The sequence below is a fragment of the Pyxicephalus adspersus genome, chromosome 5 (genome assembly GCF_032062135.1).
Source record: "Pyxicephalus adspersus chromosome 5, UCB_Pads_2.0, whole genome shotgun sequence".
Taxonomy (NCBI): Eukaryota; Metazoa; Chordata; class Amphibia; order Anura; family Pyxicephalidae; genus Pyxicephalus; species Pyxicephalus adspersus.
In genome coordinates, this window is record NC_092862.1 from 2,916,368 (window position 1) to 2,943,391 (window position 27,024).

The 27,024-nt window shown below is 43.7% G+C and overlaps 1 protein-coding gene across 5 annotated transcripts in view; it reads right to left on the reverse strand.

The window, feature by feature from the left end:
* The window catches only part of ADGRB1 (adhesion G protein-coupled receptor B1), a 340,003-nt gene that overhangs the window by 103,406 nt on the left and 209,573 nt on the right, over positions 1–27,024 (reverse strand). For all 5 annotated transcript variants that reach the window (XM_072410568.1, XM_072410570.1, XM_072410569.1 and 2 more), the window contains exons 11-14: positions 26,456–26,599; positions 24,317–24,395; positions 18,952–19,054; positions 17,249–17,292 (exon numbers count right to left, since the gene is read on the reverse strand). In XM_072410568.1, coding sequence (XP_072266669.1) covers positions 17,249–17,292; positions 18,952–19,054; positions 24,317–24,395; positions 26,456–26,599 — 370 coding nt within the window. The remainder of the gene's footprint in view (positions 1–17,248; positions 17,293–18,951; positions 19,055–24,316; positions 24,396–26,455; positions 26,600–27,024) is intronic.

Sequence of the window (27,024 nt, forward strand, 5' to 3'; positions counted from 1 at the left end):
AATGCAGACCCCACTGCATGTAAATATTGTCCCATATGAACCTCAATATGGGGGAGGTGTTTTTGGGGGATTCTCCCGAATTTATGGGTAACCTTATAAAACATGTAGGTTGCTGTACACATATGAAGGGTACACACTAATTTCCCCTTCCTCCTAAGGAGATGCCAGCCTATATGTTGCCAGGTCAGAGAAAGAGGGGATTTGGGGGATGCCACACTTTTTTTAACAAAAGAAGAACACCTTTTACCACGTTACCGTATTCGCAGGCAGTGCCCCGGTTCCCATATATTATTGATACTTGTCCCCCATGCATAGATCAGCATGATACATTGCCACATGTTCCCCCATGTTGGTACACATTTTGCAATGCTGCGTTGGTACTCATCCTTCATGGCAGCGCCCAGCTCTGTATGCTTTATTGGTACTTGTGCCCTATGGCAATGCCTGGATCACCATGATGCACATTGGTACATGCCCCCCATGTTGGTATGCAGCTCCCAATATTCCATTGGTACTCGCCCCCCATGCTGCATGGATACTTATCCTATGGCACTGCCTAGATCACCATGATATTTTGTGACATTTCCCTTATGCTGGTACCCAGCTTTCAATTCTGCATTGGTACCTGCCACCCATAGCAGTGCCGAGTTCCCTATCCTGCACTGGTACTTATCCGGCATAGCAGTGCCAGGCTACCCATGATGCATTGGTACTTGTCCCCCATGTCAGTACCCAAAATCCTATGCTGCATTGGTACTTGCCCCCCATAACAGTGCCAGGCTCACCATGCTGCATTGGTACTGACCATAACAGTGCAAGGCTCACCATGCTGCATTGGTACTGACCATAACAGTGCCAGGCTCCCCATGATGCATTAGTACATGGTCCCCCATGTCAGTGCCCAACATCCTATGCTGCATTGGTACTTGCCCCCCATAACAGTGCCAGGCTCACCATGCTGCATTGGTACCGACCATAAGAGTGCCCAGATCCCCATGCTGCATTGGTATTTGTCCCCCATGTAAGTGCCCAACATCCTATGATGCGTTGGTACTTATCCCCCATAACACTGGCTGGCTCACAGCAGGGACATTCAGAGGTTCCGCTTTGGCACAGAGTGATGACACTGTCCCCTGCACCCCTGCACCCCTGCACCCATGCACCCATGCACCCCTCAGCCTGTATTGCTGCCTTTTAACAAACACGTTGTATAATATAAAATAGGTTCATCTGACTGCAAGAAAGTTCCGCCAGCTTTTTCCCCGGAATATTTTACCGGCGGTGCTCCAGAAATTAAAATCTACAGTTGGCTGCACAATGCATGGCCTTCCCAATGTCAGACCCGGTGTGTGCATATTTCCTGATGTGACGGGAGCTGCCAACTTGTTCAAATAGCCCGGAGTCATCCCGGGGCCCCTGGGAGGCCGGGCTATGATCCGAGGAGAGCTAACAAGGCAGGAGAGCGTGCTGCTAAATGGATGCAAAATAATATTACCATGCGAGTAATAATAAAAGGTGACTGCGAGAGAATTCTGGAATGGCATGCCCTGCATGTCCACCTCAACTTGTGAAATTCAGACACCTTTATGGGCCCAACTGCAGCAGCTGCAGTCCTAATGCAGGAACAAGGCCTAAGTCCTGATTCCTATAATTCCTATCTATACACTGCACTGATGTATACAGGAACAAATGGAAGAATTGTATGTATTTAATGCACCAAGGTGGCAGGAAAGTGGTTCTTCCATTTGCATGCATCGTGGCACGTTGCATTAGTTGGAGAAAAACAGCACATGCTGCATTTTTTCACATTCTGTTGTCCTGTAGTGCATCGCCATGTGCTGTGTGGAATGCAAATAGAAAGGTTGCAATCCTGCCAGCCCATAGTATGCAAAAAATTAAAAAAGGAGACAATTGTTCACGTGCACCGTCTGCAACCCAGAGGGGGTCAAGTCGTTTTTGCGTCCTGGGCACTTTTTCCTATTTAAAGGCAATTGGGGGGTCTGGCAGGTAAGAGGACCTTTCATTTCCATGAACTAAATTCCTGCGGTGTGTTTTGGCAGGGCCCTGCAACCAGGTCCACCATCAGACGATTCTGGGGTCCCCTACTAGGTAAACTCCCTGCCCCCCAAGTCCAAGAGTTCCAGGCTCAGGACATAAGTGCCCCTTGTCCCCCTTCCCTGGTGGCAGCACTGCAGCAAATATTGCATGTCAGTGTTTGTATGCACAGCTCCCAGAGTGTTTAATATCAGGGAAATTGGTGCCATAGGGGGAGGTGACCCCGGGGAGGGCGAGACGCTCTCTCTGTACAATAATCGGATTTGATGGCGCAGTCATTATTGCTCTCAGTCACTCACAATGCAGTCGTGTCGTCTCTGCGCTCCAGATGATGAGATTTGTCAGCGCTGATTGCTGATGCATTGTTACCCTGCCAGGTTGTGACAATGGGGTGTCCCGGCTCACTGCAAGGGGAGTCATCTTGGGGCAAATGGTGGAGGGGATGGAAGACCCCTGCATGGTGAATCAGGTAGGGCCAATGCTCCAGGACCCCAGGACCCCCCATTTACACTTCACATCCCACAGCTGCAAAATGCAATGGAGTGCAGAGAAATCCTGAGCCATCAGACCTCATCCGGGGTCACCGTCTACTTCCTGGGGATTTTACTTTAAATGGGTCTCCTCCATTACTGGCACTACACCCCACAATGCATTACACTGCAGATGCAATACCCCCACCCATGCACTGCAATTTCTCAGACACACCATAAATGCTGCATCGCCTATCCTGGGAGAGAACAACCCAGATTACCCCTACTTTGTGCTATCTGCCCCCGCAAGCTCACTAATTACCCTCTCACCCATCACCTGACAAAGAACACCACTGCAAGCCTGATTCCAGCTTTCAGCTGGTGTGTGACGACCTGAAATTATAAGTCAGATGATCACGCTGGAAGATGAATTCCCCAATCACAATCACATCATTGAAGGGAGTTCTGTGCCCGGAGCTCTCCCTTAATTATGGGTGCAGGGTGTCGCCTTTTACAGAATTTGCCCCCTGGCCGGTTGTTGTCACTTCTACAGCTGGCTATTTGGAAAGAAGCGATGGGACAGCGTGCGCTGCCAGAGAACTAGCGCAAGATGTCTGGTCAGGCGACTATTGCAGAGACATTGTGACAAGCGAAGTGCGGCAGAGGGGACAGTGGTGGCAAATGTGGCAGCTTCGCCCCCTACAGGCAGGGCAAATAACTGGAGCTGTCAGAGTAAATCAGGTTTAGTGACAACGGCCCCAGGATGGGGCGACAAAACCTTTAGAAAACCCCTGAACTGTGCTGGTAAATGGTCAGGTGACAGAGAACTACAACTCCCAGCATTCCTTTGCCTTGAGCACTAAATTCATTGATTGACAATGTCCATAGTAAGGAGGCTGCAGGGACTGCTGGTCGGGGGTGGGGTCTGCATTCATTAGCACCACCTGAGCAATCCCAGTGACACAGAACAAATCTGCAGCACCGGCGCCCCCTAGGTTAGTTCAAAGCTCCTGCATGGGGTGTCACCAGAATTCCTGGGTGGGGAAGGAAGGGGGTCAAAAGGGATAGTGGGAACATGACCAAAGTGATAAAAGAATTAGATTTTTGCCTGAGAACAAATAATATGCAAGAATAGAGTGGAGTCACCTGTTCCCAGGAAGTGCCTGAACAAAGTTATGGCAGGATCACTAGAGCATTCTAAATTAACACGCACACAAATGTTTCTATTGGAGGCCCTTTAGAATATGAATGTTGAGAAAGTCAAAAAAGCCCGAGAGAATTTCTACCGATAGATAGCTGACCCGCCTAGGAGCTCTACACGAAGAGCCAATGTGGTTAGCTGTTGTGCTCGTCAATCTCCTATCACTGTCCAATCACAGGCTGGGGGAGGGACAAGACCTGCCAGTCTTACTAAGCAGCAGCAAAGATAAAAGTGGTCACCTACAGAGTGTGGAGCAGAGTTGTGTAAATTCCTGGACAGGATTGACAGAAATATAAATGCAGGTAAGTAGTTCCCATGTATAAGTTGTGTATTTGTCTGACTTTTCTTTTTTAACTTTCCTTGTAAAACTTTGTTATTGTGAAAGGTTTGTAGAACATTTGGACGTATAATCTTTACGCTGCATATAGGGGGGTGCAGGTGGGGTGGGGAGGGGGGGTAATTGCTGGGGAATATAATCAGGTGTAATTCAGGAGATGGCATTTGTCCGATGTTAATTATTTTACGAGGAACAACCACTCGGGGGCGAGATCGATTGTACTCCTGGCTTCTGAATTAAAATCAATCTAATTAGGAATTTAGGATGGATCAATGAAACAAGGAGCAGATTGGGCGATAAAGGAGAACTCTGTCCAGAACGTATAAGAATTTATATATCAGCGTGCAGGAATTTGTAAAAGGTCACCTGCTTCTGATCTGTACATACTGCTGCCTGCCTGCTGCCCTCACTATAGTCACATGACAAAGCTCAGGGTAAGAATGAGAATCCTGCATCCCCTGCACCCCTGCATACAAAAGCCAGGATAGCTTCTTGCCAGCTCAAAGCATGCATTGCGGAGGCTGCCTGGGACTGGACTTCAAGCTCTGTGAAAATGGCTGGGAGGAGCAGTCAGACATTCTTTATGATTGTGCTGTAACCCATATTGGGCACCTCAGTTTTGGGGGGGGCAGGGTCAAACATCAGAGTGATTCACGGATAAATTGGTGAATCTGCACATTATTGGGTTTGTATGAAGGATGGTGAATGTTCACAATAAAATGTCAGAATGGAGGTTGCAGGGATTCAGCGCCCCCCCTTGTCTATCCTTCCTATTAAAGATACCAAATCAATAGTGACATTTCATTCAGGGCCCATCAATAAAGCTAGCGCGTTTTGCGCCATTTGGGACTGAGCGCTGTGGATTGCTGGCCAACAAGCTGATGAAGTGAAAGGTCTGAGCGCGCGCTGGGGCCCCGGCCAGCTGTGAATGGAGATGGGGTGTGCTGAGCCGTGTCTTCCGTGAAAGTGGTTAGTGGGGGGGGGGGGGGGGGGACAGATGGAGACTGGCGGGCCCGCCTATAATATGATATTTTTTGCCATCATCGCATTTCATTGGCTGCGTGGTGACTACATGGCTCCTCAATGATCCCACCCACGAGGGGACAACGGGGTTTCAAGAGGAATGAGCCGGGAATTATGGCAGGAGATCTCACTGAAATATTTATCTATATAAGGAATGCAGGGGCGGGATCAGCTCATCACACCCAGCCTATAAATAAAATATCTCTTCCAGGTATTATCAAAAAAAATAATTATTGCTGCAGGTTTTTTGGTTCCAAAGCACCAAATGAAACCCCGGAAGGGCAGCCAGCAGCAGAATAATTTGCCATAGTGTGAATTAAAATCCCCCCATGGCTCACCAGGCTGGTTGGTGTTTTGGAATTTCTCCTCATGGGCGTGTTTTATTTATCTCAGGGGCGGGAACTAATCTCTGTAAATGATTCCTTGACCGGCAGTGATTGGAAGCTGGTCACCCCAAGTTTTCTGCAGTCATTGTTTTGCCGCCTGAATCGGTTTAGAGGGCCCATGGACTGTGAAAAAACTGAGAACACAAACTTGTTCATAGTTATGACTTTCTTTTTTTTATTACAATTCTGACACAGGCCCTGATTTGGTTCTCCAAGGCTGGAGAGGATACACTTTCATCAGTGAAGCTGGGTGAGCCAGACAACCTGGAATGAATCTGGTCCAGGATTGAAAACAGTATGCTAACAAATAGCAAATGACTTTTAGGAAATCCATTCCAGGTTTGCTGGATTACCCAGCTTCACTGATGAAAGTGTATTCTCTCCAGCCTTGGAGAACTTTATTAAATCAGGGCCACAGAGTGGACAATACCATAAGTTTAGTATACCAACTAACAAGTGAACTGTCAAATATTTACATAATATTTATTTATAGTGCTGACATATTATACAGCGCTGTACAAAGCCCACAGTCATGTTAATATTCTAATAAATATACCTGACCTCTCTACCTAAAGGCACTGTGGAGCAATCTATCCCCTCACTCTGCTCTCTCCTCCTGTACACCTGCTCTGAGTTTATATTAGGCAGGTGCTGGGAGGGGAAGCAGAATAATTTATATTGAAACCAAATCAAAAGTATTTCTGCTGTACATTTTGAAGATGAATTTCTCCCTATTGCTTGCAGCTAAAAAGGTCAGTGATGACTTTATTTTATTTGCATGTAAACATATATATATTTTTTTTTTGCGTGATCAAATTGATTTTGAGGACGTGTGGCACAGTTTCCATGGCCCTGCTTAGAAATATCTTTCTTCAATCTGAGCTCCTTCAGCTGCCAAGAAAGTCTGCAGAAGATGTCTGAAGCTCTGATAGGTAGCCCATTGGCCAATAGGAAAAAGTCACATGGCGGGTTGTCAACACTGCTGCTAATTGCAAGTGTTGTCAACACTGCTGCTAATTGCAAGTGTTGTCATGGTCAGACAGGAAATGCTGTTACTGGCAGGATCTACAGGTAAGTATAAATTATTAATAATTTACTGGTGGAGAAATTCTTGATTATATTTATGATTTGGAATATTTGGGGAATTTTCGTCCTGCTGAAGATCTCACCGGGGGGCCGCGCATTGCCTGCCCATCATTTGAAGATGAATGGTAGGTCCCAGCCATGGTGTCATGGAGGCCGCCCACCCCATGTTCTCAGTGAGATCTCTGCCCCGGCCCGTGTCCAGCCTGTGATGGATTTCACAAATTTATGTCCGCGGCCTCCCATCCAGAGGCTGATGAGCCGTTTAATGATCTTCTGTAATTGAACGGTTTCACTAATGTCAACGATCAATACAAATGATTGGACGATAATAAATCGCTGCGCTACTGCCGCTGAATCCTCAGCACCACTGGGACCTCAGGAACTTCTCATTCACTGTAAATACTCGTGAGTTAATTGGCTCTTTATTGAGTGAATGTAAAACCGATTCCACCAATCTCATCTCAGATTTATTGTCATGTCAGATGCCTTGTTAATCTATTTTACATCAGCAGCTTTCAATAAAATACCGTATTTTTTTGCCGTATAAGACGCACTTTTTCTTCCCCAAAACTGGGGGGGAAAGTTGGTGCGTCCTATACGACAAATGTGTTATAAAATAATTAAAATAAGATACTCACCCGATACCCGATCCTGCGTGTGTCTCTTCTCCTCGCTGGCTGCATGCAGCGTGTGTCTCCTCTCCTCTCTGGCAGCCGCGTGTCTTCTCCTGGCTGCAGTGAAAGAAGCCGGCACAGCGCCCCCTGCTGTTCCCTGTCCTAACTGCCGTACAGTGGAAAAAAAGGTAAGAACGGCACAGAGCGATCAGAAGGGGAATCTGAATGACACAGAGTGATCAGAAGGGGAATAATCTTTCAGAATCTTTTTTTTCTAGATTTTCCTCCTTTAAAATGGGATGCGTCTTATATTCCAGAGCGTCTTATACGGCGAAAAATACGGTAATCTCTGGGGGTCCTGCAATTCTGGTCCTCGTTCGTATAGCACTTCCTGCTATAGGGTGACAACGCTTTATCCCTGTCTTACATTTGTGCTCCACCGTTGTCACCCTGTAATACTTTTAATGACACCTAACATACCTTTAATGACAGATCTCCCACCTGCCCCTGACTTGGAGGGATTGTCCCTTTTCATACCTCGTACCTGCCCCTGATTTAGAGGGACTGTCCCTCTTCATTCTTCCAGTCTGTCCCTAATTAAGAGGCTCTGATGTTCCTCATACCTCCCAACTGCCTCTGATTTGAAAGGACTGTCCCTCTTCATACCAATAATTTTTCCATATTCATTTATTGGGGTGCGGCAGTGGGCGTGTCTTCTACATAAGAATTGGAGCACATAATGGTTTCCAGAAGTCGGAGGCAAGTAATGGCCATCTCGGGCCATAATGCCTGCAGCTCATTGGTTAGTTTCTATTGATAATGGGATGAGTCTGAGAAATGTCCACCACATCAGAAATTCAGGCTGCTGATTGGTCAGATTTTACAAAGTTCTAAAATTGTCCTAAAAGATAAAAGTTTTGGTGCCGGAACTCGGTGAGATCAGAACCGTGTCGGATTTCCTTATCTGAGTTGTAATGAAGCTCGGTGTGATATTTGATATGTGGAGAGCAGCAGAAGGGAGTCGGTTTAATGGTCCTCGGCAAGGAGAGCGCCGGAGAAATGTCATTTACCATGAAAGTGGCTGCGCAGACGTTTTATGCTCACACGGTTCAGCGATTCGCACTTACGGCTTCTTTGACTAACATAACAAGGGGGCCCCCATCTGCCGTCATTACATCAGAATGATATTAGAAATAATAACCTTTTCAAGGAACATAAAGCAGCGACGGTGACCCCGGGGCCACCATTTACAGGGAGCGGTCCACTAAGTAGGTTAATTGGAGATGGAGAGCATGCGTTCGCCGCCAACCCTGCCTTGCACTGTTCCGGAAAGATGTGAATAATCATAATGTGTAATGCCGGGCTGCGAGGGAACTATCGGGAAAATGTCCAAAGGGGGAATAAAATCACCGGATGAGTCACTGGTACCGGAACCTGAGATTCACCCGTAATTGTAATGCTTTGAACAGTAGGGTTCAGTTTTGGCGGAATAAGTATCACTGTGCTGGGTTTAGATCCACTTTAAAGTATTGTTCATCCAGCACCACACCGGCGCCCAAACACTGAATTCTAGGCAAATATAAGACAGCACTGGCAGGGCTTGATCATGGACCTTCATGATATTACCATGTTGTGTTGGTTGGGGACACACGGCTGCAGCCTCGCATTATTTTCCCAGGTCCGTCCCCCCATATAATGGCTACAATGAGCTGAATGTCTGACAGACGACGTAAGAGAAGAGAGCGGAAACAGTTCATCATGGAGACAAAAGCTGGCTCATTCACTCGGCATCCTGCTAAAGACTCCAACAGCCGGCACCGAGCCAAACCCGACCTACAACTTCCACCTTCCCACCAGATTGTCCATCATAAAGGCCGCTTGTTAGTCCCAATCTGCCCTGGTCCCTCCTGAATTAAAGGGACAACGTGTGTATTCTTCTTCCCCCAGCTGAAAAATCCAGATTCACCGAGCAGAATACAAAGGTGTCACTTCTGGAAGTCCCCCCACTACCCTACCATAAAGCACACTTGTCCATTGATGATATATATACAATGGTGGACGGATCCCTGGCCTGAACTGACTTGTGGTCCCCCCTGCCAACTCGGGGTCCCTCTATTGACTGATCATTGCTAGGGGCCCTCATACAGTTTACACCTCCCCATGCCCGTTTTTGTATATATAAACCTCTAACAAAGCCCATAGGCTTCCAATTTCCGAGCTGAACCATGGAGGAAGTTTGGGATTAAGTATAAAAAGCAGGCAGAGCGACCGATTATTTAAAGCTCTCTGAGACTGGAGATGATAGACTATCATGGGAGAACCTGAGTGATCCAGCAAACATGAAATAGATGTTAAGAATTGAGAATATTTCCTAATAGCAAATGATTTTAAGAAATCTATTCTAGGTTTGCTGGATCACCCAGGTTCATCCATGATAGTCTTCTCCAGAACTTTAAAGCCCTATGTTTCTATTGGCTGTTGGCTGGAAGGGGTGTTATCAATCACAGCCACCAGCCAATAATAGCGCTGCTCACTATTCTTATCAGTAAGTGCACCGCAGGTGGCGTTCCTTGGTGGATGTTAGGTGAAGTGCTTTCCCTTATAACCACCATGCAAAAAGGGTTTATTTATAAAGCAGTGAATCTGACATTCGCCGAAACATTTTTTGGTGGAAAGTCAATGACTGCATTTGAAACACATGGACCTGGAAGATTCGGCACCAGAGTCTGAATGTCAGATTACAAAAAGACCCCAAAGTGTTTGGCAAGGGAAACAATCACCTTGGCACCACTTTCACTTTTACGTTGGACGGGGAACTTAGAGAGCTGCGAACACCTAAAAGGCGCTTGAAGGCCACCTTACCCACAATTCCCTTTCACCTTCAGGAGAACATTCTGGTAGATCCAGTCTATGAAGCTCTGACCTTGCTTTACCCCCCTCCGTCTGCTCTCTCCTTTCAGATCACCTCGGTGTTAATGAGCAGAGGCATCTGGGAGGATCTGCGGCATCGCCGGCATGTAATGAGAAATGAGTAAACTTAATTCACTAATGAATTATTAAGCCCAAACTCTGAAATATTTATTGCAGTTTAGAAGAACAAATTTCCGGCTCCCGGGAAGTTGCTGTTGATGAGATTCTTATCAGAGTTATGGCTACAACCACAAGTGACACAACCAGAGAAAACAAGCGCGTACGACACGTGTTGGACAGCTTGTATGCATCGGAGGGCTTCCAGCGCACAGGACGTCCCCCGAGGGCTCCGAGATGCTATGAGATGAATGGTGGAGGTGTAATACCGGCAGCAACTGGTTTTCTTATTCGGGAAAATGGGAAAAGGATTGGCCAAGAGTCATCCAAAATGATGCAAGACATTGTGACGTGAAATTGAGATTCCATTTTGGTAAAATGCATTGCAGTCAATCGGGAAAGACAAAATAACAAGTGACCCTTGGCTTCCCCTATCTCCAACTCAAAATCCTAAAGCTCTGTTTGCTCACCTACGATCACAGTCATGTGACCCTCCAGTGCTGAATCTTATCATTATTTCTGCAGGTATCCATCTGGTCTGTTGGATAAGGACGCTTCCTATTGGCTATCCAGTGGTGGAGTCTTCTCCGGACCCAAAAGAGCAATGCACATAAGTACTAGGGCACTGGCTAGGATGGGCTACAGCACTGGATTAATGGCCTCAAAATCTGACGAGGGACCTGGTAAATTTTAAGATTATCTTGTTTCACAAAGTAAGGGGAAAAAAGAGCAAGGTGGGTTATATGGGACTGGAAGGGGGGGGGGTCACATTTCTGTAAGCATTAGGGTTTATTTTTAGGGGGGGGTTGGAGCACAATGGACTTATAAACCCAATTTTCTTTTTTTTTTATTTTAAATTGATTTCACTGGCTGTAATACACACCTTCAATCAAAGCTGTGGCTTTGTGCCTTTTGATAAACATGGTGGTGCATTGGCACATCCAACCCTTGTACCTAGATAACACTTTAAAGCATCCCAACAATATTTGGGCCTCTGGATCCCACAGGACCCGCCAGCAGTCTCACCCCTCCACACACCTCATAACCATATCACATGAACTCCTACAAACACAGACTGAGTTGTGGCAGAGCAGGAGATCTATACGGCATGTCCATGCTATAGTGGATGAAGCAGATCGATGTCCCGTTAACCTTTTACTAATGATCGTTTCACAGAAGCAGGTGCTTTCCCTGCACGCATGACTTAAGAAGCTCAGCGCAGTAATAAATCACATAATTACGTAACTGGATTGTTGAGTGTTGCAATTCGTTGTTTTTTCCGCAAATAGGTTTTTAACATTATATTATCGACATATATCACAGGGGACGGCGGACCGTCAGGGACAACTATTACCTGTTTTATGTTTGTTTTAGACAATAAACTTTGAAAAGAAATCTCCTTTCCTTCTGCTGAGGATGCATTTTGTATTGTGTGTCTTTTGTATGTAATAACACAACACAAAAATAACCGGTTTGTAGAGACCTGGCAATATCTGCCCAGAATAGAAGACATTAGCATTAAAAAACTATTCAGGACAAGACAATCATTTGCTGAGTCTTTAGTTATGTTGCGGAGTGTTTTATATTCATGTATCACAACTCTTTTCACTACAATTAAATCAACAGATGCACAAACCCACAACTGGGGATTTTTTGGTACTTTCTTCTTATTATAATTAACCCCCTGGCATTCTAATTCTTTAATTTCAATTTACATTGTAGGCTATAATTCTTAGGCATCACTCACGGAAATATGTCCAATATTTATTAAATGTATTAATGTACCTAAAATAAAAAAACACAAATATCTGTTAAAGAAAAAAAGAAAAAAATAGTGAAACGTAATATAACTGTACAGTATCATATGTATTATATAAATAATATAATTAATAACATATTATATTAAGATTTCTTTGTTTCGGACTAAATACAGCTATGTTGCATTGAATCCAATTCAAATTATTTGAATTTCCCGCCGCTCCTCCTGCCCGCACTGACGCATGCACCGACATCAGCGGGAAACCGTGTAGTGGCCGGCTGGAGATTGGAGGAAGAAGACGTGTCCCGAGGAGCCGCGGGGAGCAGCAGGATGCCAGGGGACACCAACGTAACAGGGTGTTTTTTTAATGTTTTAGCGACCCCGAGTGTGACTCGAGATTACGGTTTTTGCATGGTAAATCTACCCCCAGTCACACTTGGGATTACCACTAGGGGGTTAACAGTATTTATATATCACCAACATATTACACAGCGCTGTACAAAAAATAGGGGTTACAAATGACAGACGAATACAGACAGTGACCCAGGAGAAGGAGAGGACCCTGACCCAAAGAGCTTACAAAGTAGTAGTAATATTCACTTTAGCACATAAATGAATTATTCCAAATTTCAACAATCCCTTTCGTTCTATGTGTCACACTCTATAATAATTGTCTTGAAATGTATTATAGTTTAGGATCGCCTTTGCTGGGGTCAAAGGACACTTGTTTGGTTCATCCAACTCAGATCACAAACCAAGGTATCAGCCTTAAGCTTGCTTGCAGTCAGGTTTATTGAAGGTTGCAGATAAAATAACAAAAACAGCCAAAAGAAAACCTTGCCTGTCTGGCACTTACTATACATCAGACGTCCCTGTCTATCAGCTGGGGGCTTCTCCCTGTCAGCTCAAAACCAAGCTTTCAGCAACCTTCTACTCACTTTTGAGCTCACTCACACAGACCGACTTTCTGAGTCTCTCAGCAGAGCTCCCTCACACAGACCACCTGTCTGTGTCTACAAGCAGAGCTCCTTACACAGCGCCCCTGTCTGTGTCTCCAAACAGAGTTGAACTACTGACTGAGCTCTTGGCTCTATGTTATATCCCCACCCTTAGGGCTTCTTCATTAATTACCTCACAGGTGAGAATCTTCCACCTGCCACTTCACACAGGAGAGGGATCTTGGGCAAATTACTTCACATAAAAGAAGAATCCTGAGCAATTATATCTCCCTTCCACCTCCAATCCTCCCTTGGTGTTACAGTAGGAATACAAAAAGGATTGTTTTGAGGTATAGTTCATTTATTAAACAATATATCCACTGGAGAAGGAAAATTGGACAGTTAGGAAAAGTTGTGATATTTATAGTTAGATGAATTCGGCTATATTATGTTTAATTATATAAAATTAATGATGGAAATTAAATATTGGCAATAAAAGAATTGTAATACATATTTTAGCATTAAAGGGGATATTATTGTTAGAGAATAATGGAAATTTAATTTAGGTATTATCTCATGGTAATTTGATAGAAAAATATTGTTTTTGTTGAATAATGGGCTATTTTTTTTATTGTTAATATTATTATCTGTGTAGGTTGTGTAATGTTGATATACATGACTATATGCATGAGGAAAAACATTGTACATCCCCTGAGACTAAGGCTGGGTACACAGGTTCAATAATTGTCGTTGGAAAAGATCTTTCATGATCCTTTCCAACATCAAAAGACTGGAAGAGAGTGCTGTACATACACCGTTGTTCTGCTCTATAGAGGAAGGGGGGGGGGGGAAATGACGGAATGACACCCTGCTGTGCACTCTCCCCTTCACTTCCATTATGATCATTCGCCGTTGGTGGATCCGCCAGGACAACACCTTTTTTAAGGAACTCCGTAAAATTTAACCCCACAAAGGGTTCAATAAACCAATAATTTAATAAACCCAACCAAAATAATTAGAGCTTGACATAATAAACCTAAACATCTAATTACATGCTCAATAAGACGGAGAACTCCTTACTCAAACTTCGATCGATAGTAGAACAACCATTTTCATTAGATATCACTCCTATAGTAAAAAAAATGTTCTCAAAAATTTCCCAATTTTACATCACACCCACAAACTTCGTCTTTCCTCAATCAGGTTACAAGTAAAATTGAACAAACAAATATGAGAAACCAATTATCCTAATAACTTTTTCAAAGAACAATGAAAGCCCTTAAAACCTTACAGAATAAAACATCTATTACAATCAAGCCAGCAGATAAAGGGGAAATATTGTAATTATGAATAATGGTCAATACAAACGTGTTTAAAAATATTAGGCAATCAGTAATTGTATTGCACTGTTCCTTTAACCCCCTAGCGTTCTAATTCTGTCTATATTTCCATGCAAAAAGTGTGTTACTTTTTTTGCATGGAAATTTTTATTTACATTGTAGGCCTTTGTAGGCCAAAAAAATAAACTTTAAATAAAAAAACACAAAAATCTGTTAAAGAAAAAAAAAAAACATATTAAACATGTAATATACCTGTACAGTAGCATGTATAATATACATATAATATACAAAGATTTCTTTGTATTGGACTCAATACAGCTATTTTGTATTCAATCCAATACAAAATTATTTGAATTTCCCGCCGCTCCTCCCCCCTGCACCAATGTCCCCGGGAAACCAGGGCCATATTCAGAATTCATTCTCCAACTTTTGAAATTTATTCTTACAAGGAACAACTTTCTGTTTGATGATGTGTTATACTTACAAACCCAGGGCGTGGCTATGGGTACTTGTTGTACCCCTAGCTATGCCAACTTCTGTTTAGGGGGATGGGAGAGGGACCTTTTTTTCTGATGAGGCCTTATCCATGGGCCTGTGCCACATTGCTTTGTCTGGTTGGGTGTTTCAAACAAGTGATATACGTAGTTCATCATGAAAATAAAAATGTTTTTTTAAATTGGACCTAAACTCAACATTTTCACTTTACATAGAATGGTTGACAACCTTTATATGTGAAGGAAAATGTTATTAATTTATTTAAAAAAAACATAATTACATTAGAGCAACAAACCTGTACAAAGAAAAGTTATTTTACTTTCAATATCTTTCCTACAAGCAGTTTCATCACTTCAAAAAGTTTCCATTCCTAGCGTGTTTCACCTGTTTGGCTTGAGAAGAACCATTTTTATTATTATAATTACATAGTATTTATATAGCACCATCATATTACGCAGCGCTGTACAAAGCCCATAGTTGTGTCACTAACTGTCCCTCAAAGGAGCTCACAATCTAATGTCCCTACTATAGTCATATGTCATTAACGTAGTCTAAGGTCAATTTAGGGGGAAGCCAATTAACTTAACTTAAATTTTTGGGATGTGGGAGGAAACTGGAGTACCCAGAGGAAACCCACACAGACACGGGGAGAACCTGCAAACCCCAGGCAGATAGCGTCGTGGCTGGGATTCAAACCTGGGATCTAGCGCTGCAAAGGCCGGAGTGCTAACCCCTAAGCCACCATGCTGCCCACATTTTCAAGGAGCCTTCTTATTTTAAAGCAGAACTAAACTGAAAAAAAAAAAAAAAATCACACTTACCTTTAATCCTGCAGCACCACGGTGATCAAAACTGAATATGACCGTAAAGCCTCCTGGGATACCTACATCACGCATCCCGGGGGGCTTTGGGTGCTCCTTCTGCGCATTTGTGCGCAAATTGTGCTGTTGCAAAAGGGCCCCAAACACTCTTTAGCCAACAGAGACTCCTAAAGGGCCCCAAGTCCCTTCTGCACAGAGGCCCAATGTACGCCACTGATATTGTCCCTTTAGAGGCAGCTACAATGTATCAACGTGACAATCAGATAATAATAATATATACAGTATTTCAATAGCAGAGCCATAGTCATTGCACCGAGCCACCAAGAGCTCCCCCTGGTGGCCAAATCTCCATATTTAAAGTATATGCAAAGCTACAATTTTAGTTTTAGATAAAATAAAAAAGTTAAAAGTTTGTTGGCTTAAGAATCTATCAATGTGACGATCAAATACTAGGAATAATAGGAACAAATGAAACCATAGGAACACATTCTATATTGGCACAACAAAATCCAGATCACCACTGATCACCACAAAATAAAATAGAAATATGGTCTGGTCATTGCATTTTTGCATGTGACACGTGTGTAGAATGAATGACAAACCCATAGCAATTCAGGGCTAAACACAAGTCTGCCATGCAGCGCATTGCGCCTGTCTCTGCTATGGCAATGATTTGCATTATGTAAAATTGTGCATGCTGCACTTTTAAAAGCACAAAGCATGCCGCCATTTGCATTAGCAAGATGAATTTGGGTTGCCATTAGGATTTATTGGTCTTGCACACTGCACTTAATACAAGCCCTTACCGCAATTCATGTTATTACATTTTGTGCTTCATACCATTCAACCCCAATGCAATAAGGCAATGTGGCACATGCACATGTGTTTAATGCACCGCAACACATGCTAGCACCTTGTGCATGTTTTATTTTTTCAATTGTTCTAGATTTCCTAGCAGAAAAGCCTTCCAGTATGCTGCAAAGATGGACTCTTGTTCTTTGCTTGCAAACAGTGGTCTCTGTGCAGAGGTCCAGCATATTATCATGGTCAACCAGCTCATTGAAGGTTTTTGACTGCATGGGGAGCATGCTGGACCCAATTGTAATATGTTTTGGAGATATGGAGGAATAAGTTATTGTTGTAGGGGTACATACAGGGAAGTGCTGCACAAGGGCCTTGGACTTTTCTCAGGAGGGGCCCCAAGTTTGCTCTGTGGAGGAGGGGGACTAAGTCAGTTCTGCACAGGGACTCACAATTAGTTACATCCGGAATGTACTGAAGCCATATACACATTTATATATTAGTATTTCAGCTCTATATTGCCTTATACATTCAGTTTTAGACATCTTGTTGCTCGTGCAACCCCGCTCCGCACAGAGGCTAGTGATATATAACATTTGGTATAACATTCCTGAGATAAATCCATCCATTATGATATAAAATCCATCTTCCCTGTCCTCCAGAAAGTTTATTTCTAATATAAAAAGTGATCTGTATGATCCTTCTACTCTACGACACTGATATTGGTTCACAGATTCGCAGAAAGCCATTCCAGCCAATCAAAAGTCCTGTTCTGTGGCATGAACTGAGGAGCCACAGAGACAGATCTGATTGGCTGTTGTGTGATGGCACCTTGAGCATCCTCATCGCCAAGAAAAGCTGCAAAGAAAAAGACGCAGGCAGGGAGGTGACTTACGTGTCGGTTTCGTCCCAGGTGATGCAGGTATGGTTGGTCGTCGCCTGCAGAAAGAAAAGAAAATTTCAGCATTAGGTGTTGCTTCAAAGTTTGCATCTCCCTGGCCGGGTCCCCATCGCTCGGAGCTGCGGGTGGGGCCGGGGAGTTTTGCATTCTGTGCAAACACTAAATTATAGTTCCATTAGCTTTCCACTTAACGCATATTGTGCGCCCAGGGCAAGGTGATAATCCGGCAGCACTGGATACACTTAATGACACATATTGATTCCACTGCGCCAATGACACACCAACAATACAACGACCTTGGAGGCGGCCGAAAAGCAACATCGTGTTTAGTTTATATGCTCTGTAGCTCAATTGGTGAACAGAAAGGCCAGAAACATGTCATTGCTGCCAAAAGAACATTGCTGTGATCTGTCATGCTGGGCACACACGTGGAGCGTATAACCAAACTTTGCTCATACAACCAAAAATCATTTACCTGGTTCAGCTCTCATCCCTGCACAATACATATATAAATAATAAAGTATTACAATTGTGGCAAAAGTTACGCAAAAGTTAAAAAAGATTTATTTCTCAATTCTTTTCTTTATATTTGATTTCTACAAATTATTAATAAACTGTATTTATATAGCGCCAACATATTATGCAGCGCTGTACCTTGCATAGGGATAGCAAATGACAGACAATAGAGGAAGAGAGACCCTGCCCCATTACATCATTGTTTTATAACACATTTAGTTGGAAAATAAATAAGTTATAATTCTTTTTTAAATTAAACTTTGCTAAAGCTGCATCTGCCTGCACATTGCTCACTTCCTCTGTTACTTTCATGGGTGAACATAATATTTTGATGCAGGTTACTTGCAAGCACCAATATTTTTGTATTTCTCTTTTCATGGATAGTCCCTTCCAAGCACTACTCTCCTAATGGAAACATAAACGCTCTAAGAATACCCCTGAGGAAGCCAGCAGGCGAAACGCGTCGGGGTTAGTAATGTTGTTTCTCAATCAAAGATTTTGAATTCTTTGTTTAGTGAATCGGTGATACATCCCAGACCACTGCTTGGGCCTTGACCTTTTCTCGTATGTAAATTTGTATATACCCTGTGATAAGACGAATTTATTGAGATTTTTAATTTAAACCTTTTTGTTTATCAAAAGACCCCAACCTCTCTTCCTTTTTTATTTCTATCAGATGATCAAATGATCAATTAGGAATGACCACAATTCACTCCAATGGAAGAGCGCACAGTGGGGTGCCGCATGCTCACCCCCCTCCATAGAACAGAATGGCGCTGTGTGTACAGCGATTGATAATTCATCGAAAGATCATTTCCAGTGACAGGCATTCAGCTTCATTCATTCAGACTTATAAGTCCCCAGAGACATTATCAGTTCCCTGGTCTCTAAACTATTCTCCGACATTCACATTATCATCATTGGAATCTGCACTACAAACTTTGCAAAGGCAAAAAAAAAAAAAGAAAACATCAAATAATAAAACATGTGCCAGTCCTGTGAAGTCCCATCCATCCTCCCATTGGCCATTCATTCACCAATATGGCCCCACAAGGACTTTATTGTGATCATGGAGTCATTGATTGGATAAAACAAGAGGGCGTTATACGATATAAGGTTATACAGTAAGGTTCCCTCAGTGGAAATCGATGGAATGCGACAAAACAAAATCATCTACTCACATTGTACAGGTGGGAGAACTCAATATCCAGGGGGACCGAGGTGCCACGGGGGGATGGCCTGACCGTCACAGATATCACCCTGGAGTTCAGGACCGTCACGTTCCTAAAAATAGGGGAAAACAGCAAAAACTGTAAAGACCACCAAAGACTATTCAACAGCAGCCTTTTCACCCTTTCCACCCCTGAGGATCCTTAAAATAATTTCAGGTCTTTTGCGGGAAATATCGTCATAAACCAATTTTTTGGGGGGTGAAAAAGCTTCCTAAATTGGTGGTCGGTGGAAAGAATGCCACCTAGTGGTGGCTGGAAAAACACCTTATAGACACCCACAAGTCATGGATCTGGCACTACAAAGTTGTATCAGCCCCTGAACTTTCTACATATTCTATGTAAATGCAGCTGCAGGCTTGAACACCAAAAATGGCTCCATGAAATTATTCAAGGTGGATTTTCTGGTGGTGATAAGCTGTCCATGTCTACATAATGCATGCTGAGATGCCTCTGTAGTCTCCGTCAGAAGCCCATGTGACCGGGTGACAATGCGGGAGCACAGTTTGGAGACAGGGACACCTAAAAATCACCCAACAACAGGAAGTGCCCAAACACTGACCTTTATGGTAGGATAGAGGTAAGTAACACCCACATGTGATGCTGAGCATCCAATGAATGAAAGGCAGCCTGGGGACAGTCAGGTTGCGGATGGGGTAGATAAGGGGATAGGATAATGAGGGCATGCTGGAGGTTAGATTAGTGAAGGGAAGTTTGGAGAGCAGTTTTTATGAAGAGGAGGCCAGAATTTAAAAAAGGGTAGATTTAGGGGAAGGGGAGGCTGGAGGGCAGATTTAGGGAAGGGGAGGCTGGAGGGCAGATTTAGGGAAGGAGAGGCTGGAGGGCGGATTTAAGAAAGCGGAAGCTGGAAGGCGTATTTAGGTAAGGAGAGGCTGGAGGGCAGATTTAGGGAAAGAGAGGCTGAAGGGCGGATTTAGGGAAGGGGAGGCTGGAGGGCAGGTTTAGGGAAGGGGAGGCTGGAGGGCAGGTTTAGGGAAGGAGAGGCCGGAGGGCAGATTTACTGAAGGGGAGGCTGGAGGCAGGATTTAGGGAAGGAGAGACTGGAGGGTGGATTTAATGAAGGGGAGGCTGGAAGGCAGATTTAGGGAAGGGGAAGCTGGAAGGCAGATTTATTAAAGGGGAGGCCAGAATTAAAAAAGGGGCAGATTAAAGGGAAGGGGAGGCTGGAGGGTGGATTTAATGAAGGGGAGGCTGGATTTAATGAAGGGGAGGCTGGAGGGCAAATTGAGTAAAGGAGAGGCAAGAGGTCATATAAAATAAGGGGGAGGCTGGCGGAGAGATTTAACAAAGATTTAATCCACTATATTAGCAGACGTCCTCAGATCTCTAATAACATTTTTCCCCCAGCCCGATATTCTCTTTGAATTCTAATCATCCTCCTTCAGATGAATCCTCATTCACACCTCGCTCCCATACAGTACATCAGAGGTAAGTAGGTGTCTCTCATACACTTCGTATCATACACAGCAATCATATTCTAATCAAATGCAGAAAATGAGGACTTTCGCTCCATTAGAGCATCCATTACCGAAGGAAAGGACGGCAGCAATTGTGAAAATGCAGAGATTATAATTCACATATAAAGGGGGCAGCAAATTACAGGGATTTTTATCGGGGGATTATCTGGAGGAATTTGTCTTTGGATGCAAAGCAAAACTCATGGAGAGTCTTAGAGAAAAAAAATGTTGGCTGTAGAAAAGAAGAAAAGAATAAGAGAACCCTCGTGGGACTTTGTAAACTAAAATGCCTTATAAAACTTTGTCATTGTTGCCAAAGACACGTGAACCCTTTACATGCCAGAACATTTGTTTTTTTTTTTACTTGATATATTTTTGGAAAGCAGAGACCTTGGGGGTTAAAACTGGGGATGGGCCCATTTTTCTGCACAATATTTGCCCAATACAGTACTATAGTAAACCACATGGCATCCTTTAACACAAGGGAACCTATGGCAAGCAGTCCGGATGGGTGGGAAAAAAGGGTCAGCAGGCCAGTGACCCCCATTTCATTTCTTGTACCATACCAAACCACATGCCTTCCCTAAACATAACATCTATGACAAGCAGTATGGGAAGACAAGAAAAAGGGCCAGCAAGGCTGTGACCCCCTTTTCTTTGCTTATAGTATACCAAGCCACATGCCATCCCTCAACATGGGGCACCTATGGCAAGCAGTTTAGATGGGATGGAAAAAAAGGGTCAGCAAGCCTGTGACCCCCTTTTCATTTCATGTACCATACCAAGCCATGTTTCTTCCCTCAATATAGGGGCACCCAAAGTTGAGGGACAGCCTCCTTCTCAAATCCAGGGTTTGTTGAGATAGTTTATGGTGAAATCTTAAAACCTTTAATAACTAGTAAATAGTAAATCCATCGCCACTTTGTTATTCAAATCACAACAGCCCATGATGAGTACCCATCACAGACCCATGAGTTGAATTTCCATAATAATTCCATGTATTGCAGGATCCTACTCCATGTTATGGAATTGATTTTAGGTCTCTAATGGACTTTTCATACATTGGAATGATTTGCCCTCACTTACCCTTTACCTACATAGGTAAAAACTTCCAAAAAGTTGCCTTAGTGCAGGCAAAGAACTGGCAAAACTTTTCTATTTTTTACTTTTTTGTTTTTATAGACTATCTAGCATTTTATTACAATAATTAGCAGTGGCCGGTGGAGTTCTCATTAAATTGTGTTGCTCTTTGTTTCTCTATGTTCTTTATAACTTGAAATAAATTTTGTTCCTTGCGCACGACTCTCGGTAACAAAGCGAACCCCGGCAATCATCTTTATACGCTGCCTTTATTTGCTTTATTGCTTTCAGCTAGTGTGTAAAAATAAAAAAATAAATAATAAAAAAAAGCTCAATGCAATCTAAGTCTGCTAATTGGCCTGGGCAGAATAAAGGGAAGTGTTTGCGTTTAATAAGATGGTCTTAGAAATAAAATCGTCACGGCCTGGAGGAGGACGCATCGCTGCTAATCAGCGCGGAACAGATTCGGCATGCTGCCTTGGGATGTTGCTGCCTCCATCTTAAAGGAAGACCGAAATTCCATTTTTGCAAAACTCACAGCCCAGAGCGCCTTATGGAGAGCTGTGGTAGAGCAGACACCCCCTCCCTCCCACCACTCATCTTCTGGGTTCTATGAGGTGGGGAGTATTTAATGTCAACCCTTCCGGCCATGCGGAGAACAATGACCCTCCGCTGCAATGTCATGAAAATGGACCCCTTTCCATCGCGTTAACTGTTTCCTTGGCTAAGATTGACGGATGTAACTCCGGAGTAAGAGTGCCGTAGCCTGCAGCCAAAGTAGCCAATAATAAGATAATATTTCAGCGTGGACATAAAGTAAACTTAAGTGTGGTCATCTTATTTCAAGGTCCATTTGGTCTGAACGGAGATAAAAGTCCATTACGCAGATGGCTTCTGCACAGTAAAATATGACACAAGTGCATCGCCTCAGATCCAGCAAGGGATGGTTGGAAGAATATAGAAAGTGAAAGCGTATCAAGTCAAAGGATGGAAGAAGAGACAATGGACATTGTGCATGCCACAATCTCACGTTTATGAATGGGATGGGCCGCCATGTTCTATTTTGCACCTATGAACCTCAGGTGGGCTAAATATATCACAGATGGCCTCTGCAGCCAGTTCTGGAGCCCTCCAAGCACCAACGGGCTCTGGGATGAGCAAATTATGTCTTATAAAGGAACTGTGCATATTCTTTTGGAAATCTTGGTTGGTGTTGTGTTCCGGCATTTGACATATCTAAAAATATAAAAAACGACTGACTTTATTAGCTTTTTTATGGTATGCAATGAGCAGCCATGTTTAACCTTCAGCCAGGGGCAATGGCCATTGATCATCCTTTGTTTCTGCTGGAACACCTGTAAATTTTTGACCAAATGGTCACATCTTCAAAGTTATACCGGCAAACCGGAACCTCACCCCTAGTGAATAAATGTGGGAAGAATTGGAATATGAATTCCTGAGCCACATCTGTAGTATCCGGAACTGCAGAAACAGTCTTTGGAACCCAAAGCATTTGTCATATATTAAAGCTCTGAGGTCTGGGGAGGTCTAAAATTCTGACAGTCTACGGTGGGTTGTTGGGTTTCACCTTTTCTAATAACCCTATACCGTTCTCACTGACCATATAGTGCAGGAGATAAGGAGGGAAGGGGGGTACTTTCTTGCTGAAGTTGCTGTATGAATTAGAGCACGTTACTCTAGATCAGAGTTTCCCACTGAGGGTTCCTCCAGAAGTTGCTGGGGGTTCCTTGAGCAATGAGCAGTTTGCACCTCTCATTTCAGTTTAAGTGACGCCAGTGATCATTTTGGCTATCTGTAAGGGTGACATTCTTCCCACTGGCCAGCAATGTAAGAGGAATTCTTCCCACTCACCACCATGCTCATGTGAGCTGTGGTTAGTTTTTCCATTTGTATGGCACCATCTTCTCTCTGAAAATCTGGGGACAGTCTGCCAATCATGGCCCACACAGCAAAATCATTTCTGCCCTCCGTGTCACTGCTCGGGGGATGTGCATAAAAATATCAATGAGAGTGTAAAAGCCGTAAAAGTGTAAGTTTGATACATCAGGAACAGTATGGTCAGTTAGGTTGAGGAAAAGAGGAAAGGAGAATGTTTGAGCTGATGGAATAGACATTCAATGGCCAAATATTTGCAGCCTGCAGCAAACCATGGGCATTAATATGTCTCCGCCCCCTCCTGTAGATTTCTACAGGCAGCTGTAGGGGGTGGAGCTACTAGGCCCCTCCCACAGCCCTACTCCCTGCACAGACATGTACAGCACTGTGATGAAGTCAATACTACTTTTTGAAGGTCCTATTTGGGTTTTTTAGATTCTTTTGGCATCCACAGAAAGTTGATTTATAATTTTTGTAGCTATTGAAGAATATAATAAGATAAGTTCAGTGTTAAAGGGGTATCCACATATTTATTTTAGTTATTTTTTATTAAAAGGGAATGCACATACTTTTGGCCACACCCTATATTGTAGGTGTGATGGTTAGGTGTCCAAAAAAGAATGAAAAATTTCCCTTTTTCCAATCAGGATTTAGATATAACAATTGAAATAAATATTGATGAATGAATTGGAAGAATTGGCAATGTGCTGATTATTGATACACCTGATTATTTGCATGGGGGTGTGTTAGTGCAGAATGACTCCTGGTAATTGTGATTTGCAAAGATTCACCCAATTTTGTGAATCTCCATGTGATTCTTTAGCAATCAGTAGGGATCCTATTATTAGAGGACGGAATCTCACCTCTGCAGCGATAGGAATCCTCCCAGGTTTCTGTACAGCACGGTTCCAATCACAAACATGGCGGAATCATCGGCGGAATCTGCAAGGCGGAAAAAAAAACAAACTCATTAACAGACACAAAAGCAAACAGGGAATCGGTGCGAGATCCTGGAACTGTATCAAAGCACAAAGAGGCCACAAACCCATCCAGGGGCTAACAAGCTTTTACTTGGCTGAAAGAGATTCGGAGGGGGATGAATAATTCATGGGGAAAGGTTAGAACATGGAGCACATGTGGTGAATGCAGGCGGTGAGCGGTGCCCTGCAGCAGAGAAACGCGTTGGGTCTGGCTGCACCTTCACAGGCCGGGTTTATGCTTGAACTGGCATGGCACATGGTAATGGGGGGGGGGTATAGAAGGGACACCGGTGACCACTTGGGTGCGTTTGGCTTTATTGATTTGTTGAATCTGCCAAAGGGGCTGCAGGATTTGCATCACAGAAAGTAGGGGGGGGGGGCATGGAAATCAATTTATTGCATGTATATAAAACATTAGAGCTATAAACAAATAGAGACTATTAAAGGAACTGTAATAAAAATAAAATTAACCAATAAACCTCATCCCTGCTTAGAAATAGGAAAATGATTTCCGTCTGTGAATGTTTCAGAAACTCTTTTAATGTACACAAAAATATATAAAAATGTTAGCAGGGACTTTTTAATTTTATTTTGGGGGTGTTGCTTATGGGGAAAAAAAGTATTGTAATTCCTGACCATGTGATCACTGACACCCAGTCATGGAAACTGCATGAGATTTGCGGTGCAGTTTTTCGGGACATCCCATGCAGGATTTTAGGGTCCCAGGGGCCAATTTCCAAAAAGGCTTTTGAATGCTTTTGGCTGGCGAATGGTTGAAAATGGGCACCCAGGAGCAGTTAAGCATGCCACTGAGAAATCTGAATCAAGCCTAGGGCTACGTTAGATGATTGTCGCCCAAGATGAATGGTTACTGGTATCACATCGGGCGAAAATCGGACATGCGTGCAACGGTCCCTCGAAGTTGCAGATTGAAGAACAACCGACCAGGAACAACCACTGTGCACTCTTATAGAGTCCGCTCATCTGCCCCCCATCCCTGCCCCATTGGAATGGTGCCATGTGTACAGCTCTCGTTCTTCATCTGTCACCGGAAATGATCATTTCCAATGAAAGTGATCTGTGTACACAGCCGAAGTCCCCGCAATTGGCTGGAAAAAGGAAATCATTATGTTCAGGGTTGTAATAGGAAATTCTTTTTATCTTTGAACACAGGACGTCCATGCCCAGGGCCCCAGTGCTGCAGATTGCTACCCGCCAACCTCAGCAAGAGGCTTGCATTATTTCCATTGATCCTTAAAGAAATGCGTTGGCCATTTTGCACCAAGCGAACCTTGCAGTCATTTTCTCCTCTGTGCGAATCCCCCATTAACCCCTCTTTGGTGCTGCTCTTTGGGCTGCCAGTGCACACAACATTAGGCACCAGAATGGGAGACATTATGTGACCAGCGGGTGGGTGCAGCTGCCATTTTGCAGGCAGAAAATCCGAATGAACAGCGGCGAAGTAATGGCACGCAACACTGCATTCCCGTCGCAGGACTAATGGCGACCTTTCCAGTCCCGTCTGACTCCTCCACGCACAGTTCAATCCCTCTAAAAGCTCATTTTAGTAAAACACGCCATGTCTGCGCTGTCAGCGTCACATTTCAGAAACCTTGGATTCCGATAAATGACCCACAAATGGAAATATTCTGATTTGTCCGGATGAAACAGGGAGCACAGTGTTATTTTAAGAGAATACACATTCAGGGATATTTGTATTTGTTTGAATGTCATTGCCGGTGCAGCTATCGTATTGTTTCTACATGTTGTCAATTTTTTAAGATTGTTTTAAATTCAGCATTGCAAAGTCTGCCCCCTAGTGGAGGGCTTTATATCACGCAGTATATGGACACTCCACGTTAATGTTTCCAATGTATTCCCTGTTTGCTGGACCCCCATTCTGCTGAGCTGGACCAAGGGTTGGCCCCTACATGCTGACCTCATGATAAACCATTAATGATGCTTTTAATACAGCATAACAGGTCCTCTTTAATGAACACATTACAGAGCTGGTGTACCTACCTGCATCCTCCATGGACAGGAAGTTCTTGGAAATGGAGACTTTATCTTCTGCATTTCGGGCCCATTCCACCAAACCGCGCCAGCCCTTCATGGGGAAGCTAATGTCGCTGGGATTCGTCGCCTGGCGCTTGTAGATGCTGAGAACTGTACAGAGAAAAAAATGGCCGTCAGGTCAGGGAGAATACGAATAGTAAATAGATCACTTTGCCCCGATAGGTAGGTGTGATGGTCAGGTGTCTCCACATATTTGCCCAATAGGTGGGTATATTGGTCAGGTGTCCCCAAACATTTGCCCCTATAGGTAGGCGTGATGGTCAGGTGTCTTTATGCATTTACCTCTATAAGTAGGTGTGAGGTTTAGGTGTCTCCATACATTTGTCCCATAGGTAGGTACAGCAGCCAGGAATCCCAATACATTTGCCCTTATAGGTAAGTGTAATGGTTCAGTGTCCTTATACATTTGTTCCTATAGGTAGGTGTGATTATAAAGTGTTCCCATACAATTGCCCCCTACAGGTAGGTGTGATGGTAAGGTGTTCCCATACAATTGCCCCCTACAGGTAGGTGTG